Genomic DNA, 16,366 nt, shown 5'->3' on the forward strand with positions numbered 1-16,366 from the left:
ATCTCTCAGGATCTTCCAGGATACATTAGTGCTCAAATTAAAAATCCATAAGTCCTTTTGTATTGTTCCTCAATTTTAGCCAAATTTTGTTCCTGTTTTTTGCCTCATACTGTGTTTCCCTAAAAATAACATCCAAAAGAGGCAGTAAGTCTTATTTGGGGGGGGGGATGTTTTATTTTTTTCCCATTTGCTTCACCTCACAGTAGTGGCACCAACAGCCCAAACTAGCAGGGCCCCACATGGCTGCCAGCCTACTTCTTTGACTGCTTGCAGCCGCTCGTGGCAGGCCACATGTCCTGCCACACCATGCTGCCGCCATGAGGCAAGACAGGTGGGGGAGGGGTGGAGCTGCCCCAAGTGCCCCATAGGCACCCAAACACTTTTCACCCAGAGGGAGACTGGAAGGTTTGTCTGCTTGCAAATGGGGCACTTAGAAACTGAGTGATTCGCTCTGTCTCCAAGCAGCCCATTTACAAGCAAATGAAGCTTCCAATCTCCATCATTTCTCCATCTGGGAGAAAAGTGTTTGGGTGCCTATAGGGCGCTTGGAAACTGAGCAAATCACATCTAATAATAGAGTGGGAAAAGAAACTACACAAGAAATAAAACACCAGAATCATTTTTTTTGACCACCTGTTACCCATAGCTCAGCACCACCTCATCTCTCTCCTAAACTACATGAATAGGAGGAGTACAGTACAATCTAAAGCAGAGTTCCCTAATCTTTCTGGCTTTGTGAACAGGCTGGGTGATGGAGAAGAGGGGATGGTTCCACTTGAGAGGTGGGCAAGTGTGTGCGCGCAGCTCCATTTGTGTGAGTGGCGGGCACGTGCACATGCAGTTCCATTTGTGTGAGTGCATGGGTAGCTGCCGCTCATGCAAGTGGGGATGTGCACGTATGGGCGTACTCGCCTTCCACTTCCACAACCTGGTTCCGAAAGGTTCAAGGCCTGGTAGTAGTCATGGCCCGGGGATTGGGGACCACTGATCTTAAGCACATTTTAAATAAAGTGACAGAGATAAGAGTTCAACTTATAACGATAAAGACATAAGTACACCAAAGCAACAGTATTTCTATTTTTCCCCACATAGTATGAATTCCAACAATGTGTTTTTCAGAATGACTCACTAACTATACCATTAGCAACCAGTTTTACGCAGATTTAGCTCTCGAGCTGTATTTTGTTCAATAAGCTAGAAGTATCCTCTTGTACTTTCTAAATTCTTTCCCAGTTTTTGACCATCTTACCATTTTAAAAATACTGTATAAGCAAATAGATTGGATGTGTGAGAAAGCGGTGACCAAGAAATGTGGAGTCCAGAATTTTCTTCAAAGTAGTAGTTCATATCATCCTGCCAATCTGTGAAGGAAACAAAGAAAGAAAGCAGCTTCACTCACTGGTGCTAACTCAAAAGAAAGGAAAGAGATTACAAACTTTATTGGAACCATTCCAGGACTTCTGGTTTTTCTGTATAATAAATTATTACTATATTTATGTTTGTCTGGCATAAACAAGACTTAACTATTGACTTTCCCTTTAATTATAGTTTGAAAAAAATGTTATTACAGTTGTCCACCATATATGTTTCATACAATATGGCACTTCATTATTTAGCCTTTCATGACAGATATAAGATGGAAATATCATTTTAATTTGGGGGGAGATTATTTTGCTGATTTTTCCCCTATTTTGTTTACATAATATTAGCAGTTTGCATTAGCCTCTGATTATGGGTACTTAAACACCAGGACTTTGCAACACATCAGGGTCTACATTAGACTGATAGCCAAATAAAACCAAAATAATGAAATTTGCACTGTGAAATGACCATACCAGCTCCATCCTTCCATATTTGCATTATGATGCTATGGGAGACAGGTGGTCCCCCAAGTAACCAGGCCAACCAGAGCAGCTTGTGAATCAGAGGATCATTGATTCTGGATCAATTTAAGCTTCCAGATGGCCTTCAAGGGCAACTTCAAGCTATGCACCATTGTCCACATCACATAGTCAAGTGCTGTGACCAGGGCATGAGTGACTGTCTGAAGCCCTCCATGCTCCTGATTTAAGAAAGGGTGTAGCTAGTGCATCTGATATAGTTGGGCAAAAATGGAAAATTTTGAATTTTTTCATAATGCTTAAGGGCAATCCATTTCCCCATTGGTGGCATTCTACCTCATCTACTTCCCAGTTCCTGAGTTTAAAGAAAACATTCTTTCTCCCTCTTCCAAGAATGATTTCTGATATCTTGTTTCCTGAGACTGTATATACTGATTACAATGATCCTTTCATCTCTCCAGCTCCAGTTATCATGCAACATGCAAAGAAGATAAGGGTTACTGGGAAAGTTTACTGTTAGACCATCATATACCTTTTGCAACCTATGCTAGGATCCGGCATACTTTAGGGGGTGGGACGGGACAATATTTAAATGATTTGAATTCTCCAGTTAGCCGGATGCAAGGTATTCTTTATATGTTTTCTGCATATCAGTGCTGGTGGAAATCAAAATACTTCATGCTGCTTTGTAAAGTTTTGGTAAGTGGAAACGTTATTGCTATGGAAGAATCCTGTTCTGTGATTGTATAAGTAAAGAAGAGATGGTCTTGTGTATCTGGACCCATTGCCTTGTTGATGTTTGAGATTATAGTAATTTTTTTAAAATTTTCAAATAAAACTTCAGAATCTAGAATTACAGTATCAGCCACTGCTTTGCAGTATTTTAAAAATAGAAGCAGAGGATGACTTCTGAGAACTGTTTCACATTTGTTTATTAAAAGACGCAGTACATGAATAAGGTGTGGAACGATCAGAGATGTTAATCTTTGTTATACTATAAAACCACAAGACTCAAGTTTGTACTTCCTGCAAATTAATTGCATATTAACCCAGTGTGTTCCAAAATGATCTGTATATAGCTGCTGGTCTTTTTCTACTTTGGTAATAAATAGACCAGATATTTCCTTTGTGGCTGGCAGGTGAAACAACCAGTTCACAGATTCTCACTTAAGCAGTGAGAATCTTTGACCTATCCTTCTGATAAACTGTGTTCAATCTTAGTGTGTTTCTCCCAGTTCATTTACCCAGGAGCACTTGTATTTATACTATTAGAATCAGGGAACTGCCATGTTGAGTTTCCATAATGCCCTGGAATAACTTTCATATTGGAAAGTTGGGTGGATTTTAGTAGTGTCTGTTAACCAAAGAATTTTATTTATTATTTTATTCAATTTTATGGCTGTTCATCTTGCCAAAGCAACTCTGGGCAGTGAACAAAGTTTTTAGTTTTAAAAACAGCTATATAAATAACTTCAGAAAACACAAAACATGACCAAAACAAGCAAATGAAGCAATGAAGAGTAAAATTCTCAAAGCAACAACAAACCCCATTTACTTCCTGACCCCTATGCATGGGCAAACAGATCTTAAAGACTTTCTGAAAGACCAAGGGGGTCAGGGCCATTCTGATCTTGCATGGTGAAATGTTCCAGATGGCAGGTGCCATGACAGAAAAAGCACCCTTCCTGGATCCCCCCGAGGTGGCCCTCTTTAATCAATATCCCTTGTCAGATCTTATAGGGCTGGACAGAGTGAATTGGAGAGAAGTTTCAAGGCTTTATAGATGGCAACTTGCACCTGAAATCATAATTAAGGAGGAAATGGGAAGCATACATGGAACCGGGCTTATGCAGGTATTGATCAGCAAAAGTATTCACCTGGTTGTAATTTGCACAAAGGATAGTCACAACTGGAAACAACTATAAGAGAAGAGAAAAAAAATTATGGATATGAAAAATTGATAAGTGACATTTTTTAAAAATTATGAATGCTTGCCTTGACTTATTTTTATATTGCTCACTTTCTCACCCTTGACTGATTATGTGCCATTAATTCATTGACTCTTAGCAATCACACAAACTGATTTGTTCCATTACAATTTGTTCCATTACAAAAAATTCAATAAAACTAAACTAAACTAAACAATCTGTCCTTAGCCTAAACTTTCTGGCCTTCAAACACTGCACCCATGACTTATTGTAATTAAGTACATTCACCTTACTTCTCTTTCCTTCTACCTTTCTCAGCATTAAAGCCCTATTTAGAGAGCCAAGTCTTTGCATAATGTGGCTGAAGTAGGATAATTTGAACTTGGTTGTTTGTGTCTTGAATAAGAACTCTGGGTTGATTTGTTCAACGATACCTTTGTTTGTTGTCCTCTATATATTCACAGAAGCCTCCTCCAACAGCAAATTTCAAAAACATCAATAATTTCTATTCTGGTTCTTAAAAGTCTACCTTTTGCTTCCATAGAGTGTCACAGGAGATACTATTGCTTGCCTAATTCTGATCTTTGTAAATATAGACAAATCAGAGCATCTGAACATCTTTCCAAGGGCTTAACTGCTACTTTATCAAGTAGTAATCCATGATAAATTTCTTGCCTGCTTTTCTGTTTGATCCTAAAGGCTGAAGCTATCTATCACATAGTATTTTTATAATCCATTCTAAGGCTGGTTAATGTACCTGTTGTCATTAGTTTGGTTTCTTTCTATTTAAAGAAACCCCATTTGTTCACTGTGTTCCTTGATTTTTATCATTAGAGCTTGCGGATTCATTGAAATATCTTAAGCACATCATAGCTTTTTAGTGTTTCTTCTCTAATTATAAAACCACACTAATCTTCTTGCAGTCCAGCTTCCATAGAAAGATATAGATAGATTTGGCATATAGTTGAATAAATAAGGAGAGAGCCTACAGCCTAGTCCCCTTTGTCAAACTGGAATCAGACTGTTTTTCCATGCCGGTCCATACTATGGCGTCTTTAACTGTATGTAGGTTTTGCATGAAGACAGTGAGGTGTTCTGGGATTCAACTTATAAATAATTAAATCTGCCTATTTTAATCTTCATCATACAGTAGATATTTTTTGCAAACTCAGATTTGTTCTACCCCATTTCAAGTTTGCTCCTGGTTTGGGTTTTTTTGCACTTCTATATGTTTCATAATTCTTATGCATTTTGTTCTCATTTGTCCTAATGCATACAATTAGTGAGAAATGTCCCCAAATATAAACATTTATGTATATTATTTACTTGAATAAATGCACCATTTTGTTTAATCTACAATTTTTTACAGAATGTTTGAATCAAGGTGCAGATTCCCACATTTAAATAGTAAAGATTTGCCTTTTCATTTCTTAATTAATTTGGGAGTATGGTTTAGATCAATTCAAATTAAAATGAAGGCAGAGGAAAAGTATTTCTCTTTGTTACACAAATATTTTCATTGACTCAAGGGCTTACATGCATAGCTGTCTCAGCTCCAATGTTAGGAAAGTTGTGGGAGAAACTTCATCAAGAAAAAGAAGACCTAAATGATAGGGTTGGCATTTACCTTTTCGGGGTAAAATGCAGGGAATGGCAGGGGCATTGGTCTTCTTAGTGTTTGTCTGAATAGAGAAATTATGTTCACAGGACCCTGTGGGAAAAATCAAAAGAAATAAGTTGAAATAATCAGCAGCCACTAGACGGCACTCATGTCTAATCTTTGGAGAGAATGGGTCAATTAATTGCTAAAAGAAAAGCAAGATTGGAATATCTAAAGCAGCTTAAATCTGAAGAATGGACAATAACTTGTCCCATGAGCTAACTAGGAGTTACGACTTGCTTAATGAAATTGAGAAATATTCATAGGAGAACTAAACCCATCATGTCCTGCTGAATGAGGGCTCTATCAATTATCCTACATGCCATCTTTGGATTATTTGTACCGGATTCCTATCTCCATATGTCTTCCTTTTGGACCAGACAACTAATTATCTCAAAAACATATTGTGGCTAATATTTTCATGATTTTTCTAATATTTTTATTAATGTAATTACTAAGCACATCCTATTGACTACATCCTACTGAGAAAAGACAGAATTTAAATAAGTAAAATAAAATAACTAGTCACACTAGATTGCTGGAAAATGAGTTGAAAAGATGCATACAGTATACATTTTCTTACAGCTGCTCCACTAAAAAAGGTCTCTTACTAAATATCCAACTTTGATCATTTTTTTTGTTCCTTATTTATTATTCAACATAGTTTTATTTATTTTTATTTTATTTTAATTCCATTTATATCCCGCCCTTCTTCGAAGACTCAGGGCGGCTTACAAGCTTAGCAGTAGCCTTCATTCTATGTATATGCCTGCTTATTAGGGCTTTCACACACACCCCCAAGCGGCATTATTACAAAGTCAGCTTAATTGCCCCCAACAATCTGGGTCCTCATTTTACCTACCTCGGAAGGATGGAAGGCTGAGTCAACCTTGAGCCTGGTGGGATGCGAACCTGCACTAATTGCAGGCAGCTGGTGTTACTTGAGGCATTAGCCCACTGCTCCACCAAGGCTCTTTTAAGTGATAACACACTCTAAAATTTCTTAGGTCAAAAAGATTTTAAATGAATAAAAACTTACCCACTGTAAACCAAGCAACAGACAAAAAGAATAAAAGCCTCCATAATTCTCCTTTGGGAGAAAAAGAAACATTAGGCAACTCTCACTTGTTTCAGTATATCAAACTACCGGTATTCAACAGTTTTATAATAGGTTGAAAAATAATGTGATAACTTTGGCAAACTTTTGATCTTGAGCCTTTCCTAACTTAAGGCCCTTCCCAAGGTGATGACTTTTGTTTCTGAATTCCCCAGCCAACTGGGCCATTGTTGAAGATTGGTCCACACATTAGGATAGTGCAGATTAAAGAAGAATTTCTCCATTCCAGTTAAGTAGAGTGATCCCCAGTTTCCTTTCAAACCAATGTGATACTTAAAAGAATGCAGCTCGGAACTCCACAGTTGTAGATCCCCAGAACTGCTACCTAACATATTAGTGAGGAAAGGAAAATAAAGCAAATTCCTCAATTACAGTACAGTAAATGAAATAATTAGCTTAAATATCTATTTAAATCCACAGTTAAACAATTCACTTTTCATAAGTGTTTCCTTTTTTGTGCTGTAGACTGTTTCCATACAGCAAGTATACACAGGGCTCAAGATTTTTGTGTGTGTCTGTTTATGTTTTTATCTCTTTCAATTTCTGCATTTTAATTGTCATAATTTGCAAGTTGTCTTACTGTGTTATGGAGAAAATAAATGTAAATTCAAGAGAAGACCTGGGCTATTTCATAACCAAGGCAGCTCTCTGCTTAGATTGGTAATCTTATTTACCTGTCTCCTCTAAAACAAAGATCTGTCCTCCTCTCCACCACTCTAATGGTCATAGTGACCACAGATATTTGTTTAATGCTCCACTGCCATATTGGGATATTTTTTCTTATTAGCTTACTCCAAGGAAGCATCTGTTATCTTTGAAAATTAAACAGTGGGTTGAATAATGGGCTGGATGAAAGGTTAATAAGATTAAACAGTAGTCAGAAGACAGTCTGGCTCAAGAGTTGAGATTTGATTTCTACTGGAAATATTAATTCATAGTTAAAGAAAATTCATTGACCTTATCTTTGGATTTTGAGATAGTAGTGTGGAAAGAATCCAGAGAATTATAAGTGCATACTTTTTATCCTTTACTGAATTATAAGTGCATACTTTTTATCCTTTACTGTAATGTTTCATTAATATACATATACATGTTGAAAAATTTTCATGAACACAGTAGTAGTAGAGATTTACTGTTCTGAACCTATCTTGACCACAGTTATCTATATCCTGCTTACTTCATACCTAAACTAAGATCACAGGAATGATTCAGCTTATGTAAAATATAGCACCATTTACTAACTGATGCATAAGAGGAGGATCACCCTTTCCCAAAAGCTCTACATAGATCCCACATTGTTTTCTCAGTTCTGTTCAAGATAGTGATTTTAGCTCTGAAGCTGGCTGCTTTATGATACCTGACTTGTCTTTAAAATGTTAAGAAGTGCTGATCTGAAAACACTGCCACTTGCAATGATTCTTGGGCTGTTGTATTAATTATAAAATGTATTCCTCTGGAAATTACAATTAATACATGCTGTCCCTGCTTCCTGAAAGGTAACCCAGAGCGTGTTTTTAGTTGGCCTTATTTACACACTTATGCTTTGATGATTGTTTAATTGCTTTGTATATTTCTTGACAGTCTTCCACAAGGCAACCTACAAATACTGTAGATAATTAAATAATTACTAGGTACTAAAAAAGAGAGAAGACAGTGGAAGTCCATACATTAATCATTTTTAAACAACATAAAGCCTAGGAGTTGTGCTGGAGAAACCGGTTTAAAGCATTTTTCAGGAGGAAACAACAAGAGCCAGGAGCAATAAGTAGCAAATGTCTAAAACCATATGAAGCATAGTTCCATATTCCACATTCAAGCAGAATTAAAATAATTTTAAAAAGTAAAAATTCAAAGTCCCGGAAGACATATTAGACAATGCATAGACAATATATATTGTTTGTTTTCATTTGTTCTTATCTTACCTAGGAATTTGAGAAGGTCATTCAACTCCATCCTGGAAAAACAGGTTCAAACGTTTATTTCAAGTAATATATGCATAAAGCACTTTAAATTAGTTATCATACAGAGTTTATGATGACAAACTCTCTTGGTTTTGAGTTATCAAATTTTTGATCATTTCCCTCTGCTTAAAACTGTTTTAAATGAAAACAGCATTAAATAGTTTTTGCTTAAGAAAAAAAAATAACAAAGCCCAATAAGACTAAAATGTTAGTTGGCTAAAGCTAAGGAGAAACGTGAATTCAGATACTAATTACAACTCTACAAAGTACCAGGACACAGCTTCTAACCTCCCACAAGAAACTTTTCCCCATCTGCTGTGTCAACTAGATAGATTTAAATTGCTTGTAAAAATAGCTTATCATTTAAGCATTACCATATTATCTAAACCACAAATCAAATGTACTTTAGCTCTATAATTTTCAAACTGCTACCTAAAAAATTCCATGACATGAAACGAAAAGCTTTCCAAAATTTGTATGTTCACTTATTACTGCACTATCTAGTTTTAACAATAGAAAGTCAAATGGCATATTGCTTGGTACAATTTTGCCTTTGAAAATATTTATTCCTATTGTCTGCACTCTTTCCAAAGTCTTGACATCTTTTTTTATAATATGGTGACCAAAACTTGCTTGTCCCATATCCATATTTTGATCCATACATTAACTTTGTTCTTTAAACTGCTAACCTCTCTGGTTCTCAATTCAGCTCATTTGTGACTTTTTTAGTCTTTCTATTCTTTTCAACTGTTTCTTCGTATTGGACTCTTATTCAATAACCCAACTTCTCCATACACTTCTCTATACTGATCACCAGGGCTTTTTTTCTCATAGAACGCTCAGAACGGAGTTCCGGCACCTTTTTTGGATGGAACCTTGTATGGTAGGCAAGGTGGGTTGTATGACATGTGTGAGTTCCGGCACCTTTTTCTTTTACAAAAAAAGCACTGCTGATCACTCATTTTGATATTCAATACACATAATTTCATTACTCTTTGTTTTTGAAATTCTCTTCCCATTCCTACAGTATTCAACTAACTTTTGTGTTTCTCTTGAAGTACCCAAGTCACGTTCATATAACAAACTCGACAGAAACTTGCAGTGACATCTGTAGCAAACCATGACATGACATGAGTGTGATGGCAGCCTCATGCAAATACTATGTTTAAGGCAGATATGACAGTTGTGGCATTTGCACGAGGACATAATTGTGCATATGTTTATCATTTGTCTGCTTATCTCCCTATGGAGATCTATGCCAAGCATGCATTTATTCTTTTCCATTTTTGCTTCTTTTGACAGTTATTCATTACTTACAACACACATATACTATCCACTACCCTTCTTTCAGTATTTGAACATATTAATTTTATATCTTTAGTAAACATACTACCAAGGTTTACAAATTTATTGTTCTGTTTCATTTTTTAAAATTATGCATAAGCAAGCACTAACTGATTTGCTCCTATCAAACACACTATCTTGGTTTTAAGTATATTACTTTTCAAATCCATACTCCATGCTGCAACACACAATTTAATATTCATTGCAAATGATTTTGGCTTTCAGCCAATAATATGGAAATGTTTCACACAAAAATTACGCATGTTAACATCTTAACTAACAAGCCTCTACCATGAGCATTCCCTATACATTTATCCATAAATACATTAATAAAACCAAGGGATACCACACAATCTTGTCTTCCTCACTGATAAAAAATGAACTATTCATGTTTTATTTCCATCATATATCACTCTTTTCACATTTCCAAGTTTAACTTCTGTATTTGTGCCAACCATCCTTTAATTCATGTTACTGTAACATTGTCTAGATAACTAAAGGCAACTGGCTGGAAGACTTTAGCTTAGGTGAATGTTTTTTACATCAAACAGTTGTAAAGTTGAGCTCAACTTGTATTTAATACGAAATAGCACACTACTAAAAGGGGACTTTTTGAGGAATTCAGACAATATATACACTGGAAAGCATCTGATGACTCCAATAATAATTTCTATTATTCTTTCTCCATTATTTCTATTTTGGAACAACTATCACAGAGAAGAAAGAGTTGCTCGGGAGGAGCCAGACTGGGTTTATTAACAAGTCCTGTCAATTCAAGCTTATTTCCTCTGAACCAATCTCCTTTTTTAAAAGAATGACCAGTTTGGTTGACTATGGGAATACAGTGGACATGTCTGAACTTTAGCAAAGCATTAGACAAAATCACCTATCTTGTCTTAGTGGAAAAAGTGGCAACCTATGTATTGGCCTATGCCACAATTAGATAGTGACTATATAGTTGAGCTATTGTACTCAGTGAGTTTATGTTTACAGTTTATAGCTCCATGTTGTCTTGTAAGACATTGTTGAATAGCATACCATAGAGCTCTATTCTAGGCAGTGTACTTTTCAATATTGATAGAAGAGAATATTTGTAGCTCATGGTTGAACTGTGGGATCCTTGGCTCTCTTTGAGTTTGTTGTTTTTTCAATATATTCATAAATCCATTGGATAACAAGTTAGAATATAAGATTTTTGCATTTGTAGGTGATAGACACAAAAAATCATTTTGTAAACCAGCTAGAATCACTGACTGATGCAGCATGCACATTTGATGAAAACAAACAAACAAATAAATGAGATAACAAATACCTTAGAAAACAGCATCAGGATTCAGGTGAATTTTGACAAACTGGAACAATGTACAAGAACCTATAAGATGAATTTCAAAACACTTTGGCCAGAATTAATATACCTTCTCCTGTAGCACTGACCAACATATTTCAAGATGGCTGGCTTCAGCAAATACTATGGAATTATCTGCAATTTTGCTGAAGGCTCAAGCCATCCAGCCTGGAGCTCTCTTGGGCAAATGTTCTAGGTTAGATGGCTTGATTAATATTATAGGTAATCACGGAGCCAAATGGTTTGAAGCATGTTGGTCAACACTGGGGACAAAGATTCAGCCTTCTCCATAACAATGGACTGCAAAAGTTCAAGCTGCCATATTTGGTGAAGTGAATCAGGTCGCCTCCAGTAGCTCAAATCAATTTGATGATTCTAATTTTAGTGACTATGCATTGACCTGTCTATTATAATTGTCTTCTGTCAGAAAAAGAAAGTGTTTTTATCCATAATCTCATTTGAGATTGAATTAGAATAAGTCTTTAAATCAACAAAAATAGCATGTTGAAAATTCCCTTGTACTTTTCAGAAAAATGATTTGGATTGAACAACTTCAGTCTGAAACATAAAGCTTTGATTTAATTAACTGGCATAAAGCTTACAATTAATTTATTACATTAATTTTCAAACTAGTAACAGGACAGCTTCAATTCATGATGCAGGAAATTGCACAATCCTATTAACCTCAGAAATCCAGATATTACTATGTTTAAACCTGGTATTTTCCTGGTTTCTAAAGGAGAAATCAATTATCTAATTCCAAGAAAAGTTACATAAGATTATTTAGGAGATTCTTTTCTATTACCAGAATGTGTGTATCATCTTTAAATTTCCTAGAATCTTGAGAAATATTAGCAGAAATATCATGCTTCCCAACTATATTGGCATGAATATTACAGTCAATTCATCCAATATTATCTTAGGAACAAGTTAGGACTGCCCAAAATTTATGCTATTTAATATGTAGACAGATTAATTAAAGCAGTTCTTTATTTTCACATAGCCTGTATTCTTTTGTGGTTGAACAAAGATTTAGATTGATTTTTAAGTTAACAATATCACCAAGGAAATAGAATTATCTTTTCTATTTTGCTGGTATGGATTAATTATATGCTCCCACTTTGCTTCGAGAGTAACTGGTGTGTCTGTGGAGATTCTCCGTCATCCAGGCCATAGTTATCTCAAAGGTGCTTTTTCAAATGGCAACTGGATGTTTTTTTTTCTTTGAGGAAGGACAGACAGGGAGGGATAAGACACTACCTATCTTCTGTGTACAATGCAGTCCTTTCAGCAGTTCCAGGAAGGTTCCACCCCCATTTGCACTCTGATACAGATGACCCTGAGGGCACAGATAAACCCCCAAGTGGCCTCAAGAGCTCTCAGGGAGAGTGTTAATGATCAAATGACTGCAAAGAAATATGATCCTTCCAACCCTCCCCCATCCTGTCAGAACTAATCCTTCACATCATCCCACCATCCTGACAGAACTGATGAAGCTTCTTGAATGAGAAATGGAAAGGTCTTCCTCGAGGACAAAAAAAAAGTCCAGTTGCCTTTTGAAAAAGCATTGAATACATTTTTTATAGATGTCCTAGAAGTCTATTTACATATGATGTGAAACATGGTAAGAATAGGTTCTCCACACCAGAGCCATCAGCTAATCAGCTTTTCCAAACTTAGATCATGCCAGATATCTAAAGTTTAGGTGTTTAGCCTATAACAACACCCATGTTCTTGATCACTGCTAAGGTTCTTTAAGGAGTTGGGACTTGTAGATCAAAGTATTAGAATTAACATTTAATAAATCAAGTGCCATTTTGTTATTTCCGAAGCTAGAAAGAGCAGGAGAAAGAAAGGCAATATAATAAATGACCCCAATTTTATGCTGTAGCCATGCAACCTCATCTTTTTATATTTTGCAGCTTCATTTAGAAGAGCAACTTTACGATGCTACCTGCATATTTATATCATATTATAAATGACTGGTGAATTTTAAGCATCATTTAAAAATCTAATTGTATGTTGGCTTACATAACTCTCCCTAATAGTTATTTGCTTTTAATGGATTGTTTTTATTCTATTTTCATTATGTTTTTAACCAAATGTTTTAACATCTATTATATAGTCCTTTAGAATTTCTTTTTTAAAATACTTTTTTGGAATACTTTTAGTATATACATAAATATTTCATCATTAAAACTTTGGATGGGTGATTAGGTGTTAAATTATAATATTATTGCTAGATAAATTCCGCCGGTGAGAGATTGCCGGCGGGTGACACCCAGGGATAGGGCCTTCTCAGTGGGAGCGCCTGCCCTCTGGAACCAGCTGCCGGTGGAGCTGAGGACTGCCCCCGACCTCCGATCATTCCGCCGGGGCCTGAAGACCTGGCTCTTTGAGCTCCCGGGCCCAGGCTGAGGAGAAGATTTTAACTGGGGTTTTTAAGTGTACAGGGTGAATTTAATATTTTTTAACTGGTTTTTAACTTTTGTATGTTTTGATTTTTAATTCCCTGTAAACCGCCCTGAGTCCTCAGGGAAAGGGCGGTATACAAATGTGATAAAATAAAAATAAAAAATAAATAAATTTTACTTTTTAATTTCTACATATATTTCTACATTGTTTGCATTGGTATTTTGATATTGTTTTTATTTTGTATAATATAGGTAGCTATTTTGGGCTTCTTCCTGAAAAGATAAATGTGATATATCTTAAAAAAAATCTGTTTCAAAAGTGTTCAATACATTTTCCAAAGCTATTTGTTGCAACAACTATGCAAGTAATCTGCTGAGAAGGATACATTTAACTCTGTTTAAATTGACTCTGCACAAAGATCTTGCAGTATTGAACAAATCACTTTTGAAAGTTGCGTAGAGTAGATAAAACTCTGTAAAATTAAGAGTATTCACATGAGAATAATAAAAAAAATTCAAGTTGTTGGCCATAACTGCACAAAGCTTTCCATTTTTAACATGCACTCCTTATGTAACACAAATAAAAAAGGGATGTGGCTTTAATGAAGTGGCTGCTATTTTTACTTTTTTGATCCTCTGAACACACTTGATAAAAGTTTCACATGAGCATGAAACAAATTACAAAACCAGTTGTGTTAACCTCATCCAAGTATTTTTAAGGCACAGACACTCACATATAAACTTCCTATGGAAGACATTCTTTGAACTGAATATTTTACTGACCAATGTATCACCATCTGTTGGTAATTGATAAGACCCTGAATGGTAAAAGCTGTATAAGTGTAAAGCATCCAGTTTCAATATCAAAATGCAAGATATGAATTCTCCTCAACTAAATACGTTTCCCTCATCATGTTCTGCCACTCTTACATATGGTCAAACAGGAGATAAAAAAATCAATATCCTTTTGTTGGCTTTGCTGGTAAAATTCTGGATAGTATTCATGATCTTCCAATAGCACAGACCAGAAATCAATCAAATTATATTTATGACAGCTTTAAAGATACTGGACTTTATCTGCTTTTGCTATTTCAGGCTAGCACTTGTTTGAAAACTAAAGAACAGGATGTAATCTTGTTCAAGAATAAGTCTTGAACTTTGCAGCTCATACTTCTAAAGAATTATGCATAGATATAATCTGTACATGTTTCCTGTTTGTTGTGGGTAAGGAATCTGTATCTCTTTAGATGATGCCATAGCTTGTGCTGCCTTGGGTTGCTATTCTGCATCTACAATAGTGGAATCATTGCTAGTGCAAACTCACAGGTACATATTAATTATCCTAGCCCCTGAAGCATGCAAGACCATTATTATATGCAATCAGCAATTGCCAAGATATTAGATGAATATCTGAACAACTTCCAGAGATGTGACAATTTTGAAACCATCAAAATCAATGGTACCTTGAAGATTTATTGTTATAGCATAAACGCTTGAGGAGTTTCCCTTATATCATAATAGATGAATAATAAATCTGTTAGTCCTTAAGATATCCTGATTTATCAAACTATGTTGATTGAATGAATCATATTTATCTGAGTTCACATAGCTCACATAGAGAGTATAGTTTACAACCTGGATTTGCACAAGCTAAGCCAAAACCAAACTACATTATGGCTTATAATATCATAAGAACCCCGCCTTTTTCTAAATTTTGTAAGTTATTGTAAATTTTGTCACATCCAGTTTACCATATTTGATTTTATTAGTGATTTATATTAGTCTTATAACATACAAGACAAAGCAGAGTAGAAATAAAGATAAAACTAGGTGTTTTCTACTACGAAATCCAAAAATCTTTTAATTCTCAGTATCTATAAAGATGCAAATCCGAGATTTAGCACTGACATTCCTGACTATCATTTTATACACTTGAAACAACATCCAACCAACAGTATGGCTCTCACAGTGACAAAAGGAAAAAAACTTCAATAAGTTCCAGTTACTCCTTATGCAGAAAGCAATTTCAGAGGTAATAAGCCCTGGGAATTGTGGGACAGACTGCATAATAGGTTCATTTGCATACACATTTCCTTCTCAGGTGCTTATTTGCAAGGAACCACTTCTACCAGGAAACTGAACAACCACAGCTGATTTATCATCCTTCACTGTGTATTAAAAAGTGACTTACTTATAAGGCAGAGGACTATGTGAAAAAGTGAGAAAATCTAATGGCCTAATTATATGCTACTTGTTTTTAAGAATGACTGCGAGAGGAGATCCATCAATTTCCCATTAATTGATAAATAACATCAACCACACTGAATTTTGAATAAGCCAGTGTCTTAGTGGAACAACAACCCAGATTAGTTATGTGGTTCTCATAGGAGTTAGAAGTCTCCTTATAATTTTATTTATATAGCACCATTGATAACAGAGACAGCAATGGGAAAGCCTGTTAGAAATACCACACCTGTAAACCAAAAATGCAGGAAATGGGCAGAAGAGAAAAGAATCTAGGCAAATATTTGAATTGTACATCTTTTTCTTTTTAGAGCTCCTTGATTTCCCAGATGGCCAAGCTGTACTGCCTGAGAATTCTGAAAATTTATGTCCAACACATCTTTGGTGGGAGGAAGGGGCACTAAGTTTAGGAAAGCTAGTAAACAGAAATACATAGTAAGAAAACAACAGATCATGCGAAAAGGAGTTGGGGAATTAATGTAATATTACCACATGAAAGAAAGAAGACAGGG

The 16,366-nt window shown here is 35.6% G+C and overlaps 1 protein-coding gene across 1 annotated transcript in view; it reads right to left on the minus strand.

The window, feature by feature from the left end:
- The window catches only part of LOC308661284 (interleukin-6 receptor subunit beta-like), a gene marked incomplete at its 5' end in the record, with an annotated part of 32,951 nt that extends 24,452 nt beyond the window's left edge, over positions 1 to 8,499 (minus strand). Inside the window, 4 exons of the mRNA XM_081316200.1 lie at positions 1,250 to 1,361; positions 3,719 to 3,760; positions 5,397 to 5,480; positions 8,469 to 8,499. Coding sequence (XP_081172326.1) covers positions 1,250 to 1,361; positions 3,719 to 3,760; positions 5,397 to 5,480; positions 8,469 to 8,499 — 269 coding nt within the window. The remainder of the gene's footprint in view (positions 1 to 1,249; positions 1,362 to 3,718; positions 3,761 to 5,396; positions 5,481 to 8,468) is intronic.
- Between the last annotated feature and the right edge of the window lie 7,867 nt (positions 8,500 to 16,366).

This window comes from Vipera berus (assembly GCF_964194415.1).
Source record: "Vipera berus genome assembly, chromosome: 2".
Lineage (NCBI taxonomy): Eukaryota > Metazoa > Chordata > Lepidosauria > Squamata > Viperidae > Vipera > Vipera berus.